The 19,464-nt window shown below is 45.9% G+C and overlaps 1 protein-coding gene across 1 annotated transcript; it reads right to left on the bottom strand.

The window, feature by feature from the left end:
* Positions 1-304: 304 nt before the first annotated feature.
* Positions 305-15,241, bottom strand: LOC106408015. The gene is made up of 4 exons (XM_013848848.1): positions 15,110-15,241; positions 1,221-2,053; positions 659-1,148; positions 305-616 (listed from the first exon to the last, which is right to left on the bottom strand). Exons 1-4 carry the CDS (start codon positions 15,239-15,241, stop codon positions 305-307), a joined length of 1,767 nt encoding a protein of 588 aa, XP_013704302.1.
* Positions 15,242-19,464: the final 4,223 nt, after the last annotated feature.

The raw sequence follows: 19,464 nt of genomic DNA, 5'->3' as shown, positions 1-19,464 counted from the left end.
AGTATAATGATTTCCCCTCTGCCTTTATAGTCGGAACTATTTTATTAAAAGCTTTGTCCGGAGACGTTTAGCATACATAGGAGTAGGAAATCATAATGCTTAAATAATATATAGTAGTATAGAAATCATGGTCCGGGGACCGTATTAAAAATGATAGGCTTTGAGGTGCAGGGCGTTCCAGCAGTTGGGTTGTATTTTACCTTTGCTATCTTGCAGCCTGTAGGTGCCTGCTCTCCGCACCTCGATGACCTTATAGGGTCCTTCCCACCCGGGGGTGAGTTTCCCTGTTGTTTTTTTTTGCTCGTCATATAACCCAATTCCCTTGCTGGAAGGTCCTGGTTCTGACTTTCTTGTTGTACGTCCTGGCGACGTCTTGCTGGTAGGGCAAGTTTCTTAGCCGAGCGGCCTCTCCTTTTTTGTCGAGTAGGTCGAGGCTTTGCGCCATCAGCTCATTGTTCTCCTCCTGAGAGGTTGACCTGGAGACCGTTGTTCTCACGTGCATCACTGTGGGTACAATGGCCTCAGAGCCGTAGACCAGCGAGTAGGTAGTTTCCCCTGTTGATGTTTTGCGAGTGGTCCGGCAAGCCCAGAGGACTCCGTGTAGCTCTTCCGCCCACTTCCCGTGAGAGCCCTCTAGTCACTTTTTAAGCATGTTGACCACGGTTTTGCTTGTAGGCTCGGCTTGTCCATTAGACTGGGGGTGTCGGGGTGTGGCGAAAGTGATCTTTATGCCCCAGTCCTTGCAGAACTCCTTGAAGTTGTGGCTCGTGAACTGGGGTCCATTGTCGTTGACGATCTCGTGGGGGACCTCGAAGCGAGTGATTACGTAGGTCCACAAGAATTTACGGATCTGGAGGTCTGTTATGCGGCTGAGTGCTTCTGCTTCAACCCATTTGGAGAAGTAGTCAGTGACTATCAGAAGGAAGACCTTCTGCCCCGGCGCCATAGGGAATTTACCTACTATGTCCATGCCCCACTTTCTTAAGGGCCATGGTGAGCTTATGGACTTGAGGTTCTCCGGGGGAAGCTTGGAGACTGGAGCGTGCCTCTGACACTGGTCGTAGTGTTTGGCTTGCTGCTCGGCGTCGGCGGCTATCGTGGGCCAGTAAGAACTCGCCCTTCTGGCTCTGAGCACCAGGGTTCTTCCGCTAGAGTTGGATCCACAATCTCTTTCATGTAGTTCTACAAGGATTCTAGCGGCTTATCTAGGTGTGACACACCTTAGGTATGGGCCAGAGAAGGATCTCCGGTACAACTTCTCTTGGGAGATACAGTACCTCGCGGCTTGCTTCTTAATTTTCCTGGCCTCGTTGCGATCTTCCGGGAGAATGTCGGCCTCCAGGTACCGGACTAGGGGGTTCATCCAGGTTTCGCCTTCTTCGACAGCGGAGACCTCCTCTGACGGGGGTTCCTCCAGGGTGCCTGGCCATTGAAGTACAAGCAAGGGTATACTCATCTGGCTATTCGTTTCGAGGGTGGACCCCAGATTAGCCAGGGTATCGGCTTGCGAGTTTTGTTCCCGGGGGATTTGAGTAAGCTTGCAGCTCTTGAACTTCTTGATCAGTCGCTGGGCGACTGTCAGATATTGGATCATGCTGTCGTCTTTTGCTTGGTATTCTCCTTGTACCAGGTTGATTATCAGCTGGGAGTCGCCAAAGACCTGGATGTTTTCTGCCCCCATTTGGTGGGCGAGAGTTAGACCTGCGATTAGGGCCTCGTACTCGCTTTCGTTGTTGGTCACTTTGAAGTTGCATCTCACGGCCCTTGAGGCTGTGTTCCCCGTCGGCGAGGTAAGCATTATTCCTACTCCAGCTCCTCTAACGTTGCTTGACCCATCAACGTGCAGGATCCATTCTCCCTCTTTCTTAGTTTCGCCTCGGAGGCGTACGTCTTGCTCCAAAGCTGGGAGTAAGGCAGGGGAGAATTCAGCCACGAAGTCCGCTAGGACCTGTGACTTTATAGCCGTGGCAGGTAAAAATATTACGTCGTACTCCCCTAGTTCCACAGCCCATTTGGCTAGCCGTCCGAGGACTTTGGGTTTGTGGAGGACCAACTTTACAGGGAAGGAGGTAACAACCACGATTGGATGAGCCAGGAAGTAGGGTCGGAGCTTGCGAGCGGCGACAATAAGGCTAAGGCCAGTTTCTCTAGATGGCTATAGCGGGTCTCCGCGTCCAGGAGAACCTTACTTACGTAATAGATTGGTAGCTGCTTGTTTCCCTCCTCGCGGACTAGGACGGCGCTCACGGCGGGTTCGGAGATTGCTAGATATAGCAGCAGGACCTCACCGAGTAGTGGCTTGGATAGGAGAGGAGGAGTGGTGAGATACGACTGATACCACTCAAATTACCCTAAGGAGTGAATTACTCTCTCAAATAAGAGGTTCAGTTGCAGTACTTAGGGATCGAATCCACATGGAGCTAGGGAACCTATTAAATCTAATCAAATTATTAATTCTAAGTGTTTGTTGTTTTATGGTTTAAAAGTAAATAGCAATCCTAATTGAGCAAGTCTATTGGTCGACTAACAAGATGATTGGGGGTGTAACTTATTAGAAGATATTAGATGCAGGGTTTCTATTCAGGTGTTGGACATTATAATCCTATAGATGCCTAACAGTTGAATGCATGATATATTAGAGCTCAACTCCTTAATAACAGTGATCAGCGATGGCAACGTTTAACTGGTTAACTAACTAGATCCTGGATCTCAACTGTCGTGTTTTGATCACAAGAAAGTGTCGATCGATGATCCTATAGGGATATCGATCGATACACCTTTCGCAATATCGATTGATTGTCAGAAGACAATATCGATCGATGCTTCTAGCTAGCCCTAGGCGCAGGTTGATAATGCTCACTAGTCTCCTAGATCAGCGGTTAGCATCTCTCTAGCAGTCCTAGCATGACATAATAGATTCAGGACAGGATGGTCAAGGATGCTTGACTCATGCTAATTCCTAGGTTCATGTTCTAGTTAACAAGGCTAAAACAATCATTAATGAATAATCAATCAATGAATATCACAACTTAGCAAATCTATAGTTCGGGCTAATCCCTCTAACCTATTTGAACCATGAATCAAACAAGTGAACTACTCAGACATAGCTAAGCAATTCATGACACAAAATATAGATAAAAACTGCATAGAATAGAATGGATGAATCAATGGAGTTCCAATCACAAATCTCTCTATGATTTTCTCTCCTAAAACTCTCTGCTGAAAATAAGAATACAATGGTGGCCAAAAAGCTCTCTTGCCTCCTAACACTTACGCAAGTATATAACTATTAGGTTAAAAACTCGTCGAGGGTAATCTTGTAATTTGGTGAAGCCTTGGGTTTAAAGTCGGCTGAAACCAAGTCGCGCATCTTGCGTCTCGACATCGATCGATGCTACATGATGTACATCGATCGATCATAATCTTCAATCGTCGAGGCTTCTCTTCTGTATCGATCGACGGCACTGGATGTGCGTCGAACGGTTGCTTCTTCTTCGTATCGACCTCTAATGGTCAGCTCGGATGAAATCTCTTTTAAGCTTCTAAATGCTTCATAATCTTCACTTTAATCCAAGATACTCCTGAACCTGAAAACATACCTAATAGGATAGAATATATAATATATAGATAGTAAAATACTTATATACCATGGATGAAAGTGGGTCAAATCCATGGTATATCAACTCCCCCAGACTTACCCTTTTGCTTGTCCTCAAGGCAGTCTCTCTGAAAGAGGTTTGAAAACAGCAGGGACTTATAGATTTAAAACACAGAAATCATCACCTCTACAATTTCGCAAACCACATCTAGAAAGTCCTAATCACAAAAGCACATTATGCATTATCCTAGCTTAGCAACCAAATTCAACTAGTCTACAACTTAGCAAATCATGTCTGACATTCCCCTCTACTAACCTCATTTCTTAGCATAAATATAAAAGTGAATGCTTTACCTTGGGAGTATCGATCACAGGATGCAAGGATTTTCAGACAACTATTTGGAACTGCAGGTAAAAGTTAGTTCCTAAATTCTCTCTCTCTAATTTCTCTCTTGAGTCAAAGTCTGCTTATTGCAAGAGCGGTGACCAAGATTAGACATGCTTCCATGAATCAAGACTTAATGGTGGTTGCCACCAAGCCCTGTTCACTTCTTTTTGACCTATATCCAAGAATTCTTTGTGAAGCGAGCCTTGAAGATTGCCGCCTCCAAGTCCCGTTCGAATTCTTTTATTGGAATCTTTATGAATCAAGCCTTAATGGTTTTACCCACCAAGTCATGTTCAGATTCCTCCTAACTAAATCCTAAGTCCTAATTAAGTAATAAATTTTGGATTCTTTTTTTTAGATAAAAAAAACTAACTAACTACTCTAGGGTCGAAATAGAGAGAGGAAATGTGATAAATGAATCTACCCAAGGCGTTACCTTCCAGACTTGTCTGAAGAATCTGATCCCATGTATACCAAGCCCCAAGACAAGCGATGATGTCAGGTTTAGTATTGGAGGTCAGCTTTGGTTCCTTCAAACAATCAAGGCAAGTGTGTATAGTTGACAGGTTGATCCACTTTAGCATCTTTAGTACTATCTGCAATCAGTAAATCTAGAATGGTGCTAAAGAGTGGTTAGACATTCAAGTATAAATCAATAATAAGATCATAGTCCCTTTCACATAGCTAAGCATAATTTATTAAAAATCTTTTCATAAGAATCAGAATAAATTATATCAGTAAACCTCCCCCCAGACTTAAATTACACTGTCCCAGTGTAACACAGTCGGATTTATGGGGGAAACTAAATCATAAGTACTCAATGTAACAAGTTAGGAAGATAAACCTGGCCGGAGTGGTAATCGATCGATGTTCATCGGTATGCATCGATCGTCGTATGTGATTGTAGGTCGATCGATGTCGACGTCTCGTCCAGGGTCGATATGGTGATCATCCTACTTGGGTCTTGCAATAAATCTGAAAGAATAAAAACGAAAGTAAATACTAGTAATTAAGAAAACCAATTAAAATTACCTAATAGTGGGTTGCCTGCCACTCAGCGCTTTGCTATAGTCATTTAGCTTGACTGTGGAGGTGTGTGGCTAGTTGGTGGAAAGACAGCTACTTGTTGGAAAACAAGCATCCACCTCATCTCTGCACATTCTGGACCAAGCTGCAATGAAACTTCTTGTGGCCTCATCATTTCTGGTCCATCTCTCATCCATCTTATGTATTGCATTTGAGATGTTCTGTAGCCTTTCTTGGGTGTTTTCAATGCTGAACTGATGCCATCCTATCTTGTCGTAGGCGTATGCTGATAGCTCGTTCAGTTCCTCATGCATTGACTCCATTTTGTTTTGTAGCAACTGCTCGGCGTCTGGTGTAGACGTGGTATCGATCGATGTACCCAAGTGTTTATTGGTCGATGCTGGTGCCTTCCTGTCGATCGATGCTGATATCTGGTGTTGAGATGCAAATTGCCTATGAATGGCTTTGACTTCCTTCTGTAACCACTCTGCATGGCTATCCAGTCCACAGAGTCTGACGTCGAATGGAAAGTAGATGTTATCACACCGCTTCTCAAACCGGTCCTCCATGGGGTCTATAGCTGTGTAAAGCTTTGATGTGATCTGATCAACTTCTGCTGCTGTGTAGGGAAGATGTCCTGTAGACTTCTTGACGTCGAGCAATGCCATGCGGAACCTATCGATCAATGTTTAACATTCTTCCTGAAAATCATGTTGATCATTATGCGTGCCAATGTCCCTCTAGACATTCATCATCTGTGTAGACAAGGTGTCCAAGTATCGCATGATAGGTTAGGTGAAACGGTCGTGCATATCCTCGTATGTTTGTAACCTATCTTCCATGGCTGCGAACTTGCTGTTGATCAATGTGATGGTGCAGATATCGATCGATGTGGCTGGTTGTTGGTCCCTCTTGCGAATGGTGTCCAAATCTTGCTGTAGCAGATCAATTCTCGTGCTTAACTAGTCCACGTTGTTGATGAAAGGGTTGTATACGTCGTCAATCTTGGTGTTGATGTATGCAATCTCCCATTCATCCTTCTTCTCTGCCAAACTTTCCGGTCCTGCAGGAATCTGGGATGTCTGTGGCTTGACGTCGATCGATATTGCTTTGTTGGCGTCGATCGATGGTGATGTCGTAGCTTCTTTCTCAAGAATGTGATGCATACTCTCAATCTCTGTCCTCATCTGTGCCATACTTCTGAAAAGCTCATTGTAACATCTGTCCAAAGGTTGATAAGTGTCATCTACCAATGTCTTGAGTTCATCTCCTAGTTTTTCCTGAGCTCCACAAATACCAGTCACCATCTCATTAATCTCATCCTTGTTGTAGATCTCTGGTGCCAGTTTTGTAGGTGTGAAAGAAGTGGCATGTTCTGGAAGACATATGTGACTCTCCTCAAATAGGGATGCTCTCTCCAGAAGTTTTCTGATGTTGTCCTTGGTAACAGGGATCATCTCACCAGCTATGCTCCTTGCATATCCAGACTCATCTCTGTAGACACCATATTCGTCTTTCTGTTCCCATCTGAACTTTCTGGCTCCATAGATGTCATTAGCGCGACGTCCACATTCGTAACGTCTGTCGATCGATGGTGAAGGTGCCATGTCGAACGATGTAAGAGCATCCTTGTCGATCGATGTTTGGCCTACTGGTTGGCATGATTGGTGTGAACCAATTTCTGTTGTGTCGGCCCTTGGATGTTCGTCTGGAACAGCTGGGATGTTGTCTGGAATGCTGCGTTGCTGCATAAAGAAGTTGTCTGGTCCATTGGCCAACTGAAAAATATCTGCTATGTCCTCTCTAGATAGTTGTAGAATTCTCCCATCCATAGCTCTTGCATGGCCATCTAGGTCCCTGAAAATACGAAATTCATCAGGAGTTAGAAAACCGTAATCAATAATCATATTCTTCTTAGTAAATAAAGAAAGTTTAGGTTTAGAATGAGAAATGATCGATGTTGATACTGACGTATCGATTGATGGTAGACGTTTGTCTGCTGAATTAGGGTTTTTGGATCGAAAGCTCTTCCTTGATGTTCCTTCTGATTTGTTTGTGGGCGCATTCATCTTTTCTGCTATGGTGTCGTGAGAAGTAATCTGGGGTGCAAAACTCCTTATATAGGTATTGGTATTATACTTGGCATTGGAATATTCCCTGTTTCCTTTTCAAAGGCGCCGACTTTAATATTGATCGATGTACGTGGTGTGGTATCGATCGATGCATAAGATCGTTTTGCTGGATGAGGGTGGGTATCGACCGATGTTGAGCAGACTCTGTCGATCGATGGTGGAGACGTGTTGTTCAAGGAATGTCTTGAATATCTTTCATCCTGCATAGCAATCTCTATAGCTCTTTCCTTCCAGTAATCCTCATCATACTCCTCAGTAGGATCCTCATTGGATGAAGGAATTACAGTCTCTACTGCAAAACTTTCATGGAATCCACTGTCTGCCCAACTGCCTGTGGAATAGTCATCACGTCCCTTTTTGTTGGGTTGTTGAAAGGCAAAGTCTGGATAAAACTGATCTGGTAATGTGAAGTGGTCTACCGGATGCTTCTCGTCGAGCGACGTGGGATAGTGTTCATCGGTCGTCGGCGACTCATTGGAATCGATCAATGACGCAGGGTGAGTGTCGATCGATTTTGAGTACTCTGTTTCGTACTCTGCTCCACAATGGCATGCTGCAATGTAGCCAAGATCATTTCAAAGCTCCACGAGGTTGACCTGTTGTCTCACAACTCGAACTAGGTCATAGTGGATGTCTGGATTTATCAGTGTCAGACACAATCTGTTGGTGTTCGTGTCACATACAGCTCCTACTGTAGCCAGGAAAGCTCTTCCAAGCAGAAGTGAAGAGTTCCAGTTAAGCTTGATGTCCTGGACATGAAAATCTACTGGGACAAGGGCATTACCAATCTGTACCTCAAGGTCTCTTATGATGCCTCCTGAGCTTCTTTCGGAAAGGTCCACGAAGGTGAAAGATTCTGATGAAGGCTCTATTTTCAGACCCAGCTGGTCTGCCATAACCTTAGGTAGTATGCTGACTGATGCTCCTGTGTCACAAAGTGCAAGGAGAAATTCGATAACCTTCACCACACATGGTATTGCGAACTTCCCAGGATCACTCTTCTTCTTCAATGTGATCCTTAGTTTCATCCTTTCCCTGACATGATGAAACATTCTCCTAATGTCGTCCTCAGTCTCCTTAGTCTCTCTGAAGAACATCCACAACCGGTGTGCGTAATAAACTTCATCAAAAGGTTTCTCCACTGGGATTCTGAGGACTCTCTTAGTGAAACCATCTATCTCCTTCTCATTAGCTTCCCTCTTAAGGTTCTTAGGAATCTTCTCGTTTCTTTTCCTTAACCTTCTTCCTTCAGTTGCCTCATCAACTTTCATAGGCTCTGGTGTAGTGTCTGAAGGGTTGGTTGTAGGTTCTGATGGGTTTGCTAAAGGTTTAGGTGGTGGTCTGAGTGCGTTGATTCGGTCACTATCAATAGATAGTAATCGCACTCGGTAGGTGAGAGGTGCCCGTCGATCGATGAGAGGTGAGGGAGGTCGATCGATATCTGTCTCTCTCTGTCGGTCGACTGCTGGCTCATGCCGTCGATCGATTTTAACGTAGAAAGGGGAGGGAGGGTGAGGATGTTTTTCTGCGAATTCCTCATGAGTCATGATCCGAACTGCACTACACTCCGCAGTCGATTTAGCAGATGACGTCGATCGATGGTTAGAGTAATCCGTCGATCGATCTTCGTCATGGTCTGTCGAGCGATGTGCATCCATTGACATCGATTGACACCAAAGTGATCCGCCGAAACTCATGGAGCTTTCAATTTCGAAGTCTCCTTCTCCAAGCTTCTTATGCTTCACCACTTGCCAGAAATCATCATCTATGATGGCATTTACGTGGTGTTTTGCTTTCTCAACTCCTGCCTCTCTAGCCAAGGCTTCTTGCCTTTTTACAGTGTCTCCAGTCGGAACCACTTGCATTTCAAGCTTCCTTACCTGAGTCCCTAAGGTCTCAACTCTCGTGTTCAGACTGTTGTAGGCCAAATCATCATCTATGATGGCATTTACGTGGTGTTGTTGCTGTTCTTCCAGAACTCTGTCAAGCATTGCTTCAATCTTGCTTTCCTGAGTCTGTGGTGGTGGATTCTGGTAAAATGAGTTTCCATAGCCTCTGCTGTTGTTGCTGAAAGGTTTCTGGAACTGTGAACTCTGGTTACTCCTCTGACCATTGCCATAGAAGTTTCTGTTTCCACCCTGGTTTCCATACCTCTGAAATCCAGTTTCTCCAATGTAGTTCACATCTTCTTCTCCTTCCATGTCTACAGTTACTTCTCCTTCAGCTGAGCAGACCTGCTTCCTAAGAAGCTCATGAACCACATCTAACTTTGCTCTAACTTCATCCATATTCTCTTTCCCTAGGGATGCAACAGACTTCTTCCTCTCAAAGTCAGTGTTCTTGGAGCTGCTGCTGTTTGCTAGATTTTCTATCAGTCTCAAAGCTTCCACCGGATTCCTGGTGTTGAAGTTTCCCTCGCTAGCTGTATCAAGAGCCAGTTGATACCTCAAGGCGATACCTCTAAAGAAATTTCTCAGCAGTTGCACTTCGTTGAATCCGTGGTGTGAACAGTCTCGCTGTAAGAACTTGAATTTGATCCACGCATCTTTGAAAGACTCTCTAGTCTCCTACGCTAATGTAGCAATTTTGCTCCTCAAGTCTTCAGTGCGTGCCTCATCGAAGAAGTTTCGCAAGAAAGCATTCTTGATGTCGGTCCAGGATGTTAGAGATCATGTGGGTAGCTGCTTAAACCAGTGCATCGCTTCTCCAGTCAGAGAATACTTGAAGAGCTTGCATAATAGGTAGTCCTCGGGGACTCCATCCATACGAATAGCAGCGATAAGATCCTCGAACCTCTCTAGATGGTCCATAGGATGCTCGTGCGGTAACCCATAGTAGGGTATCTGCGACACAAGTGTGTAGTACTGAGGCTTCAGCTCGAAATTCTGCTTCTGGATCTCTGGAAGTCGAATAGCTGGTCTGTTGGCGTAGTACTCATCTGGACGATTGTGGTCAGCCAGTGCCCTTGGTCGAGAAGCCTCTTCTACAGGTTGAGCAGCTCCTGTAGCATCAGTATCAGGGATTACATTCCCCTGAGCGTCTAGTTTCTGACCTGTTGCATTACGCAGATGACCATCCTGGTCATAGAGGTTTTCCATTCTCGTCCTATCTGAGAATAACAATCGCAACCATGTTTCGCGACTGATGATCGATCGATGTACGTGGTGTAGTATCGATAGATGTCGAACGATGTAGATCGGTCGACGATGAAGGTCGGGTGTCGGTCGACGGTTGGGTGTGAGATTCGTTCCAAGTGAGCAGGATCTTCTGAGAATAGCAGGTGTTTGTCCTTGTTGCTTCCGGTACTGCTGGGCATGCATCTGAAAAGACAAGAAAAAAATTTGTGTCAGAATGGGGGTAAAGAAAAGAATAAGAATTAATAACACTAAATCTAATGGCGATCAAAGCTCCCCGGCAACGGCGCCAAATTTGATCCCACTCAAATTACGCTAAGGAGTGAATTACTCTCTCAAATAAGAGGTTCAGTTGCAGTACTTAGGGATCGAATCCACAAGGAGCTAGGGAACCTATTAAATCTAGTCAAATTATTAATTATAAGTGTTTGTTGTTTTATGGTTTAAAAGTAAATAGCAATCCTAATTGAGCAAGTCTATTGCTCGACTAACAAGATGATTGGGGGTGTAACTTATTGGAAGATATTAGATGCAGGGTTTCTATTCAGGTGTTGGAGATTATAATCCTATAGATGCCTAACAGTTGCATGCATGATATATTAGACCTCAATTCCTTAATCACAGTGACCAGCGATGGTAATGTTTCACTGGTTAACTAACTAGATCTTGGATCTCAACTGTAGTCTTTTGATCACAAGAAACTGTCGATCGATGATCCTATAGGGATATCGATCGATACACCTTTCGCAATATCGATCGATTGTCAGAAGACAATATCGATCGATGCTTCTAGCTAAGCCCTAGGCACAGGTTGATAATGCTCTCTAGCAGTCCTAGCATGATCGTCCCACATCATCGAGCCGTCATCCAAAATCCAGTAAGCCTTAGCAAGCATCACAGCCCCTAAGTACCTTGTCTGATCTAGACGCTCATGATATGACCCGATCATTTACTACTTTTGAAACTCTGACGACAACTCATCATCTATGGCATCTTGTACCTCCAAGTAGTTTCTTGATCACCTAACAAGTCTTTGGCAAGTACACCTGACTTCCAATCTCTTGTTCCGATAATCTGAACTCTCAGACAGCACAAACCTACCAAGACGATCAAGCTTAGTCAACTTTGACAACCCCTTTGTCCAGTTCCTATATCCAGACTTGCCTACACTCACCACTTGCTAAGTGTAAGTCTTACTCAGATTTTTCTAAAATCTTTTTTTGAAACTTCCAGTTCCATTTTCCCGGACCAGCTTGTCCATTACATTGAAAATCTTAGGATCCGTCTAAGCATTCTCAACAGATGTTCCATTCGAATGTAAGTCTCTGTACTTCACATTCCAGCATCAGTGCCTTAGCCTTTAGTCCTTAGGCTCTTCCATGGACGACTTGTCCAATTCAGTTTTCTTATTCCCAGACTCTTTCAGGTTATCTCTGAGCAATCCTTCCATTGCCTTAGCCAGTTCATTGAGATTCCATCTCAATCCTCGGACTACCTGTCCAACTTCGTCTCCGTTACAACAATCAACTCATCCACTCGGCTATCCTACCTTGAACCTTTCCGCTGAAGTCTTCTTTCCAAATTCAGTTATGGACGTCTTGTCCACACAGAGTTAAACTCATCAGCTCCTTGGCTCCATATCCGACATCATTGTCCTTGACAGTTCCTTGTCTTACTTAGACTTTTCCGAAGCATCCTTGGCTTCCTCGAGCCACTTGATTCAATCCTAACTCTAGTCAGCTTATTATCCTTAAGCTTCAGAATACACTTCGTCAATCTTTCCCTTTTCTTCACTTCAGAATCCGGATCCATTGACTTAAATAAACCTCTCGGTTGTTTCCAACACTTAGAAAAATTTATTGGATAACTCTCTTGAGTAATCCAGAACACCTTAAGCAATCCTATCATTCTCCAACTAATCTTAACTCAGACTTCATTCCACCAATCAAGTCATTCATCAATGATCTTATCTCCGGTTTCTTTCCATTTAGACTTCTAACTTACATTTGCCCATACAAAGTGTAAGTCCGACTTGATCACTCCCAAGATCAAGTCTCTCGTCAGTTCTCCAATGCTCGCCGTTAGTATTTTCCGCATCCGTTCGATCTAGACAAATCTTGTATCATCCTTCAAACTTTGTCCTAGAACCGTAATCGCTCTGATACCACTTGAAAGGGCCCGACCCGGTTTCCCTTACCGCCGGTTCGTCTTCAGTTCGCTTGCCCCGACCCAAACTGGCCCTTTAAGAAATATTCCCTTTACTTACGATTTTTAACCAGATTTCCTCTAAGAGGTTCAGTTCAGTAATCGCGGCATAATAAGTCTAATCCGGCAACTTAGCAATTTACTAGTAATCGCGGCATAATAAACATGTACCTTACTGCCTCTGTGCTTTGTTATCTGATAATCCATCCATACACTCCTTCCTTGTTGTCTTCCTGCTTCTCGTCCGTCTTATCCAGCCAGCTTGATCAGATACTTAACCGAATCCCCTTGTTCCTTAGTCACTCAGCCAACCATCATTACGTGACCCATGTAAACAAAGAGAGACGGCTTGGTCTCCAACCAGCCATCCAGAACAGACAGTACGCTAGCAATGCTTAGCGCCCCAGAACCAGACCCTGATCACACACGGATCAGTCAGTACATACTCGGCTCCACAGGCCCATAACCAGTCAGTAACACCATGCCTCCATCTAGTACAAGTCTTGGTCCAGTCATGACAGATCCATCAACACTCGGCCCTATACCATAGCCGGTACAGAACACTGAGACTCGATCCGAGTCCTAACCGCCAGTATCACGTACCAGCACTATTCATCCGTTAACCGCCCCAGAAAACTCTTGTCGTCTGATCCGCATCATCAGTACAGACGCCTTCCATCAGAAACCATCAAGCCGTCTGCGGAAACAGCCGACCAAGCCTGATCAGTACATACGCTCCAACCCTTCGATCCCAGAACATTGTTTCTCAATATCCCAGTCGCGATCCGACCGTGGAGGGATTAGAAACAGTTGCATCAGAACAAGAAGGACCCGCGTCCACCAACGGAGGCTTTAAACGGCCGTCTGGCCTAATCTCCCTGTTCGGATCCGTCTGTCTCTCTCTCGGTTCCTTTCCCTCTATTCTCTCGCTCCAGTATCATCAGTACGATCTGATCAACGTTCTGATCAGACAGAGTCGCAGTGAACAGACAGACCTGCGGTCTCTAATTAAGACTCCGATCGGCCCTCCGGCCAACTCTCTCCCTCTTTCCGATCAGGACTGATCTCATTCGGTCTCTTTCTGTGTTTTTCTCTCTTCTGCTCTCCTTCCAAAACCGTGTAGGAAGAGATCCCCTTTCTGATCCGCGGGATTTTCATTAAAAGGAGTTTGGGCGGTTACTTCTCGGCCTTAACCGCCCCTAACCGTTTTACTCAATTGTTCCCGCGCTTAATCTCATCAGTAACTGCTCTCTGGCGGTTTAACTTAACTTCCCGACAGTTAATTAACCACTCTGTAACTGCTCGACAGTTCCAAGTCCATAAACCGTCCCAGTCGGTTACACCATCAAGTAATCACTTAGGAACCGTCCAGCAACTGCTCGGTAAGCACCCTAGTAACTGTTCCGGAACTGCTTAGTAACCGTTCCAGCCATTTTCCTTGGCTAATCAGTTCATGTTCAGCTCAGTATACGTTTCCGTCAGAACGTATACCAGTCAGTCCACACATTGACTACTGATCTCGGATGACAAGTCCAGCTGCCTTCTCGGAATCCGTCCAGCTTAGTCCGACAAGCTCAACTGCTATGTTCGGACAGGCAGTATCGTCTTAATCTAACCAGTACTATCCAGATGACATGTCCAACATGTCCAACATGTCTGTCTCGTCTGATCAGTCCGACCTTGGACTGAGGTCGGACTGATCCAGTTCAGACTGCGGGATGGGGATGCTACAATAATCCCTCTAACCTATTTGAACCTTGAATCTAACAAGTGAACTACTCAGACATAGCTAAGCAATTCATGACACAAAATATAGATAAAAACTGTATAGAATAGAATGGATGAATCAATGGAGTTCCAATCACAAATCTCTCTATGCTTTTCTCTCCTAAAACTCTCTGCTGAAAATAAGAATACAATGATGGCCAAAAGTCTCTCTTGCCTCCTAACACTTAGGCAAGTATATAACTATTAGGTTAAAAACTCGTCAGGGGTAATCTTGTAATTTGGTGAAACCTTGGGTTTAAAGTCGGCTCGAACCAAGTCGCGCATCTCGCGTCTCGACATCGATCGATGGTACAGAATGTACATCGATCGATCATAATCTTCAGTCGTCGAGGCTTCTCTTCTGTATCGATCGATGGCACTGGATGTGCGTCGAATGATTGCTTCTTCTTCGTATCGACCTCTAATGGTCAGCTCGGATGAAATCTCTTTTAAGCTTCTAAATGCTCCATAATCATCACTTTACTCCAAGATACTCCTGAACCTGAAAACATACCTAATAGGATAGAATATATAATATATAGATAGTAAAATTCTTATATACCATGGATGAAAATGGGTCAAATCCATGGTATATCAACGACTTTAGCTCTTAGAGAGCGGATTCGCACTCTTCCGTCCATTGGAAGTCCCTTGGATTCTTGAGGGTTTCGAAGAAGGCATGAGATTTGTCGGAGAGTTTGGAGATGAACCTGCTCAAGGCCGCCATCCTTTCCGTTAGCTTTTGAACCTCTTTGACGTTCTTCGGTGAAGGGATTGAATGAATGGCCCATGTTTTCTCCGGGTTAGCCTCGATGCTCCGGTGGGTTACAATTTACCCGAGAAACTTGCCAGAACTGACCCCGAATGAGCATTTAGCTAGGTTGAGCTTCATGTTATACTTCCGGAGGGTGGAGAAGGCCTTCTGTAGGTGAGATATGTGGTCATCCGCCTCCAGGGACTTGACCCGCATGTCGTCGATGTAGACCTCCATGGTTCACCCGATCTGGTCCGCAAACATCATGTTCACCAGTCGTTGGTAGGTTGATCCCGCGTTCTTTAGGCCGACGGGCATAACCTTGTAGCAGTAGATCCCTCTGGACGTCATGAAGGATTTTTTCTCCTGGTCTTCTGGATGCATAAGTATTTGATTATAGCCTGAGAACGCATCCATGAAGCTCATCAACTGATGCCCCGCGGTGGCGTCCACCAGCTTGTCGATATGAGGTAGCGGGAAGGGGTCCTTTGGACAGGACTTGTTGAGGTCCGTGAAGTCAATGCAGGCTCTCCACTTCCCGTTCTTTTTCTTGACCACGACGACGTTGGCTAGCCATTCCGGATATTGTACCTGACGAATGAACCCCACGCCGAGCAGGCTTTTGACTTCATCGTTGATGATTGCGTCTCTTTTCGGAGCAAATTTCCTTCTTTTTTGTCTAACGGGTTGATGTAGGGGATCCACCTGCAGCTTGTGCATGATGACTTCCGGATCGATCCCAGGCATGTCTGCGTGGGACCAAGCGAAGTAGTCGGAGTTAGACCTGAGTACGTCTATCACTCTTCTCCTCAATCCTTCGGTCAGATTGGAACCGATCTTGAGATGTCGGTTCTGATCTCCTTTGGTTAATGGCACGTCGTCCATCTCCTCCACCTCCGGTTCCTCGGTGTGATGAGCCGGAGGCTTACTCTGTAATTGCTATAAGACCTTGGTCTTTCCTTTCAGAGTAGTCTGGTAGCAGGAGCGGGAATACTCCTGATCTCCTCTGGTCGCCTTTATGCCCCAGGGTGTGGGGAGTTTCACCACCTGGTGAAGAGTCGAGGGGACGGCTCCCATGCCGTGAATCCAGGGCCGTCCTAGGATCATATTGTAGAACGACTCGCAGTCAACAACGAGGAACTTGGTTGACATGTTGATTCCTTCGGCGTATACCGAGAGGGTCACCTCTCTGGAGGTTTGTTTGACTTCCCCGCTGAACCCTATAAGTGGGGTTATCCTCCGAGTTATAGCGCTTTCCTCTAGCCCCAGGTCCTTGTATGCGGCCTGGAAGATGATGTTGCCGGAGCTTCCATTATCTACCAATATCCTTTTCACCAGGCAGTTTGCTACAGTGAGCGATATGACCAGGGCGTCGTGATGCGGGGTGAGAACTTTCTCCTGCTCCTTGGCCGTGAAGCTTGTTTAGTCTGTGCCTAGGAGCAGGCATTTTGGCTTGGCTGCCTCTAGGTCGTGCTTAGCGTTACAGGTGCTTTTCTTTGCGGCTGCATGGCTTATGCCGCTGATCTCCGAACCGCCCGATATGACATAAATCACTCGGTCCTGTCGAGGTGGCGAGACGGGAGCAACTTCAGTGGGCTTTCCCGTTGTCTCCTTGCTTAGATGGCTCTTGGCCTTCTCGGAAAGAAACTCCCTGAGGTGTCCTTTCTTAAGCAGCTCGATGACCTCGATCTATAGTGTGACGCAGTCCTCCGTTTTGTGACCATGGTCTCGGTGGAAGTCGCACCAGAAACCAGGGTTCCGGAAAGAGTCGGGTGCTTTCATCTTCTGAGGCCACTTGACCTGTTGGCCCACCTGCCTCAGAACATTGATCAGCTCCAGCCTTGAGACGGAAAGGTGAGAGATGTCTTGCCACGTGGACACTGCCATCCCTTCTGCCTTCTCGATCGGCCGGTTCTGGTATATGCCTCGGTTTCTATTTTCGGAGTCCCTAGCTGATCTTTGAGAGGGTTTCTCGTCTCGTTCGGTTCGGTTTGGTCTGATCATCTTGGGATCTGGTTTTTGTTGCGCCTTAGCACGGCTGGCGACATCTTCCTCCTATTTTACCTGCGCCCAGGCTCGAGATAGGACGTCTTCCATGGTTTTACATTGGTGTTTGGTTAACTCCTTATAGAGGTCTCCGTCGGGGAGCAGGCCTCTCTTGGATGCAGAGATAGCAGTGGGGATGCTGCATTCGAGAATAGCCACCTTCTCTTGATTGAAGCGGGCTATGTAGCCTCGTAGGGGTTCCGCCTGGTGCTCCAGGATTTCGTAGAGGCTATCTGAGGTTTTCTCTAGGTCCCTGCTGCTGGCGAATTGTTCCACAAATTTATCTCTGAGAACCGCGAAGGAGGCTATGGACCTTGAGGGTAGGTTGATATACCAGTGCAGAGCGGGTCCAGTCTGGGTGTAGCCGAACCCTTTGCACATGGTAGCTTCGCGCGACCCCTTTAGGAGTGCTACGGCGAGCATCCTTTGTCTGTATTGGGCGACGTGGTCGTCCGGATCAGTGGAGCCGTCATACGCCTTTATGGTGGGGAAGGAGAACTTCCTGGGCATCTCGATCAAGGTGATCTCATCCGTGAAAGGAGTATCGGCATAAGAGTCGGGGTTGCTCTTCCGGATGGGCTGCATGGCATCGAGCCTCTTGGTGAACATTTGTTCCTGGTAAGCGACCATGGGAGACTCCGCTTTCGTTGCTCCATCAGGTGCTTCCTTATTGGGTTCCGGCTCAGATTCGCTATCTTCCACGTCGTAGGTCTAGGCGTCCTTAGCCTTCTCACGTGTTGACGAGTCTCCTCCCGACGCCGTAGGTGGGAGATTCGCATCCATTCCAGAGTTGGGTGTCTCCAGAGTCGGCATAGGGCGGACCTGAGCCCGGAATCGACGCTTCTTGTTACTCGCCGTGTTAATGGCTTGGTTCTCATCATGGAGGTTAAGATTCTCCGATTCGAGCTGGCTAACCACATACAACTCTGTTTTCTTATTAAGCCAAGCGAGTTAATATGGACACGGGTGTGAAGTTGTGTTGATGCCCAGTTTCTCAATAGCTTCTTCGGCAATGACATTGGCACAGCTGCCAGAATCAATGATAAGTTTACAGATCTTGTCATTGATCGTGCAGGTAGATCGAAACAACGAGGTGCGCAACCATGATTCCAATGAAGAACGTGGAGCCAGACAGCTGCGTCGAAGGACCAAGATTTGATGTTGTGGTCCTGTATCTCCCTCGATCTCATCGTTGTCATTGTCCTGGTCGGAGTTGTACTCGTCAAAACGAGGCTCGCCGTCGCAAGCTGCTTCTTGAGTTAGTAAACCTCTACGATTCTGTTTCGGACAGGCCGTTTGAATATGGCCTCTCTCTCCACACGTGAAGCAACGCAAAGCATTCGATCTTGCTAGCCTTGATGATGCAATAGAGTCATTAGGAATATCCTTTTGATTTGCATCTGGTTTTGAAGTTGTGGCGTTAGAGGACTGCCCGAGAGTGGTCTCCGTTGTGGTGTTGAGTTGAGGTCGCGTCCGTGTTGAAGACGAGGTCCAGTTTGAACGGAGTTGGACTTCCATAGCGAGAGCACGCTGGTGAGCTTCAGACACCGTTGATGGCTTAAATTGTTGTAAAGCATTCTGAAGTTGAGAACGTAATACCCCAATGAATCGAGAGATTAATTGCTCTTGTGTTTCTGCTGTGGTCATTCGAGCCGCCATGTGAAAGAAATCAGTTGTGTATTCTTCTACAGAATGATTGCCTTGTCGAAGGTTTTGTAGTTTATTGTACAAGGTGCGCTCGTAGTTGTATGGAAGAAAGTTACGCCTCATGTGTTTGGTTAAGCGAGCCCAAGAATCTATGCGGGATTTGTTTGCTTGTCGGCGAGATTCCTTGAGCTGTTGCCACCAAGCCATAGCTCGTCCCTTGAAACGTGTTACTACTAAAGAAAATCGCATATTGTCCGGGAATTTTCTGAACTCCAAGATCTCTTCCACCATTTGATCCAGTCAATGAAATCTTGGATTCAGAGTTCCTAAGAATTCTGGAATATTTGAGCTAAAACTTGATTCCTATCGAGGAGGATGGTTACCGAGGATTACTTCTTGCCTAAGACCACGATCATTAATAGGGTTTTCTTCATACTGATGTCGACGTTGTTGTTGCTCTTGACGCTGATCGGCAAAAATATTATCCAACCATTCTTCGTCATCAAGGTTCTCACGACGAGCTCTGTTGTTGTGTCCCTGGTGCTCATCCTGCTGTCTTTGCAAGACCGTAGTGAGAGCGTTTTCAATAGCTGTTTGGAGAGCTACCTGTAGCTCTGCTGTGAATGTTCAGTTTGACGAATCTCGTCAATTTGTTCTTCGGGTGAGGTTTTGCGAGACGCCATGGTGCAGACGGACCGAGTTTTAAATAGGGATCTAAAACTTGCTGGCTCTGATACCAACTAATGTAGCTCGCTCTACGATAAGAC

This window comes from Brassica napus, chromosome C5 (assembly GCF_020379485.1).
Source record: "Brassica napus cultivar Da-Ae chromosome C5, Da-Ae, whole genome shotgun sequence".
Taxonomy (NCBI): domain Eukaryota; kingdom Viridiplantae; phylum Streptophyta; class Magnoliopsida; order Brassicales; family Brassicaceae; genus Brassica; species Brassica napus.
Note: the sequence above shows the minus strand (reverse complement) of the source record. Positions and strands in the feature narration are given on the sequence as shown.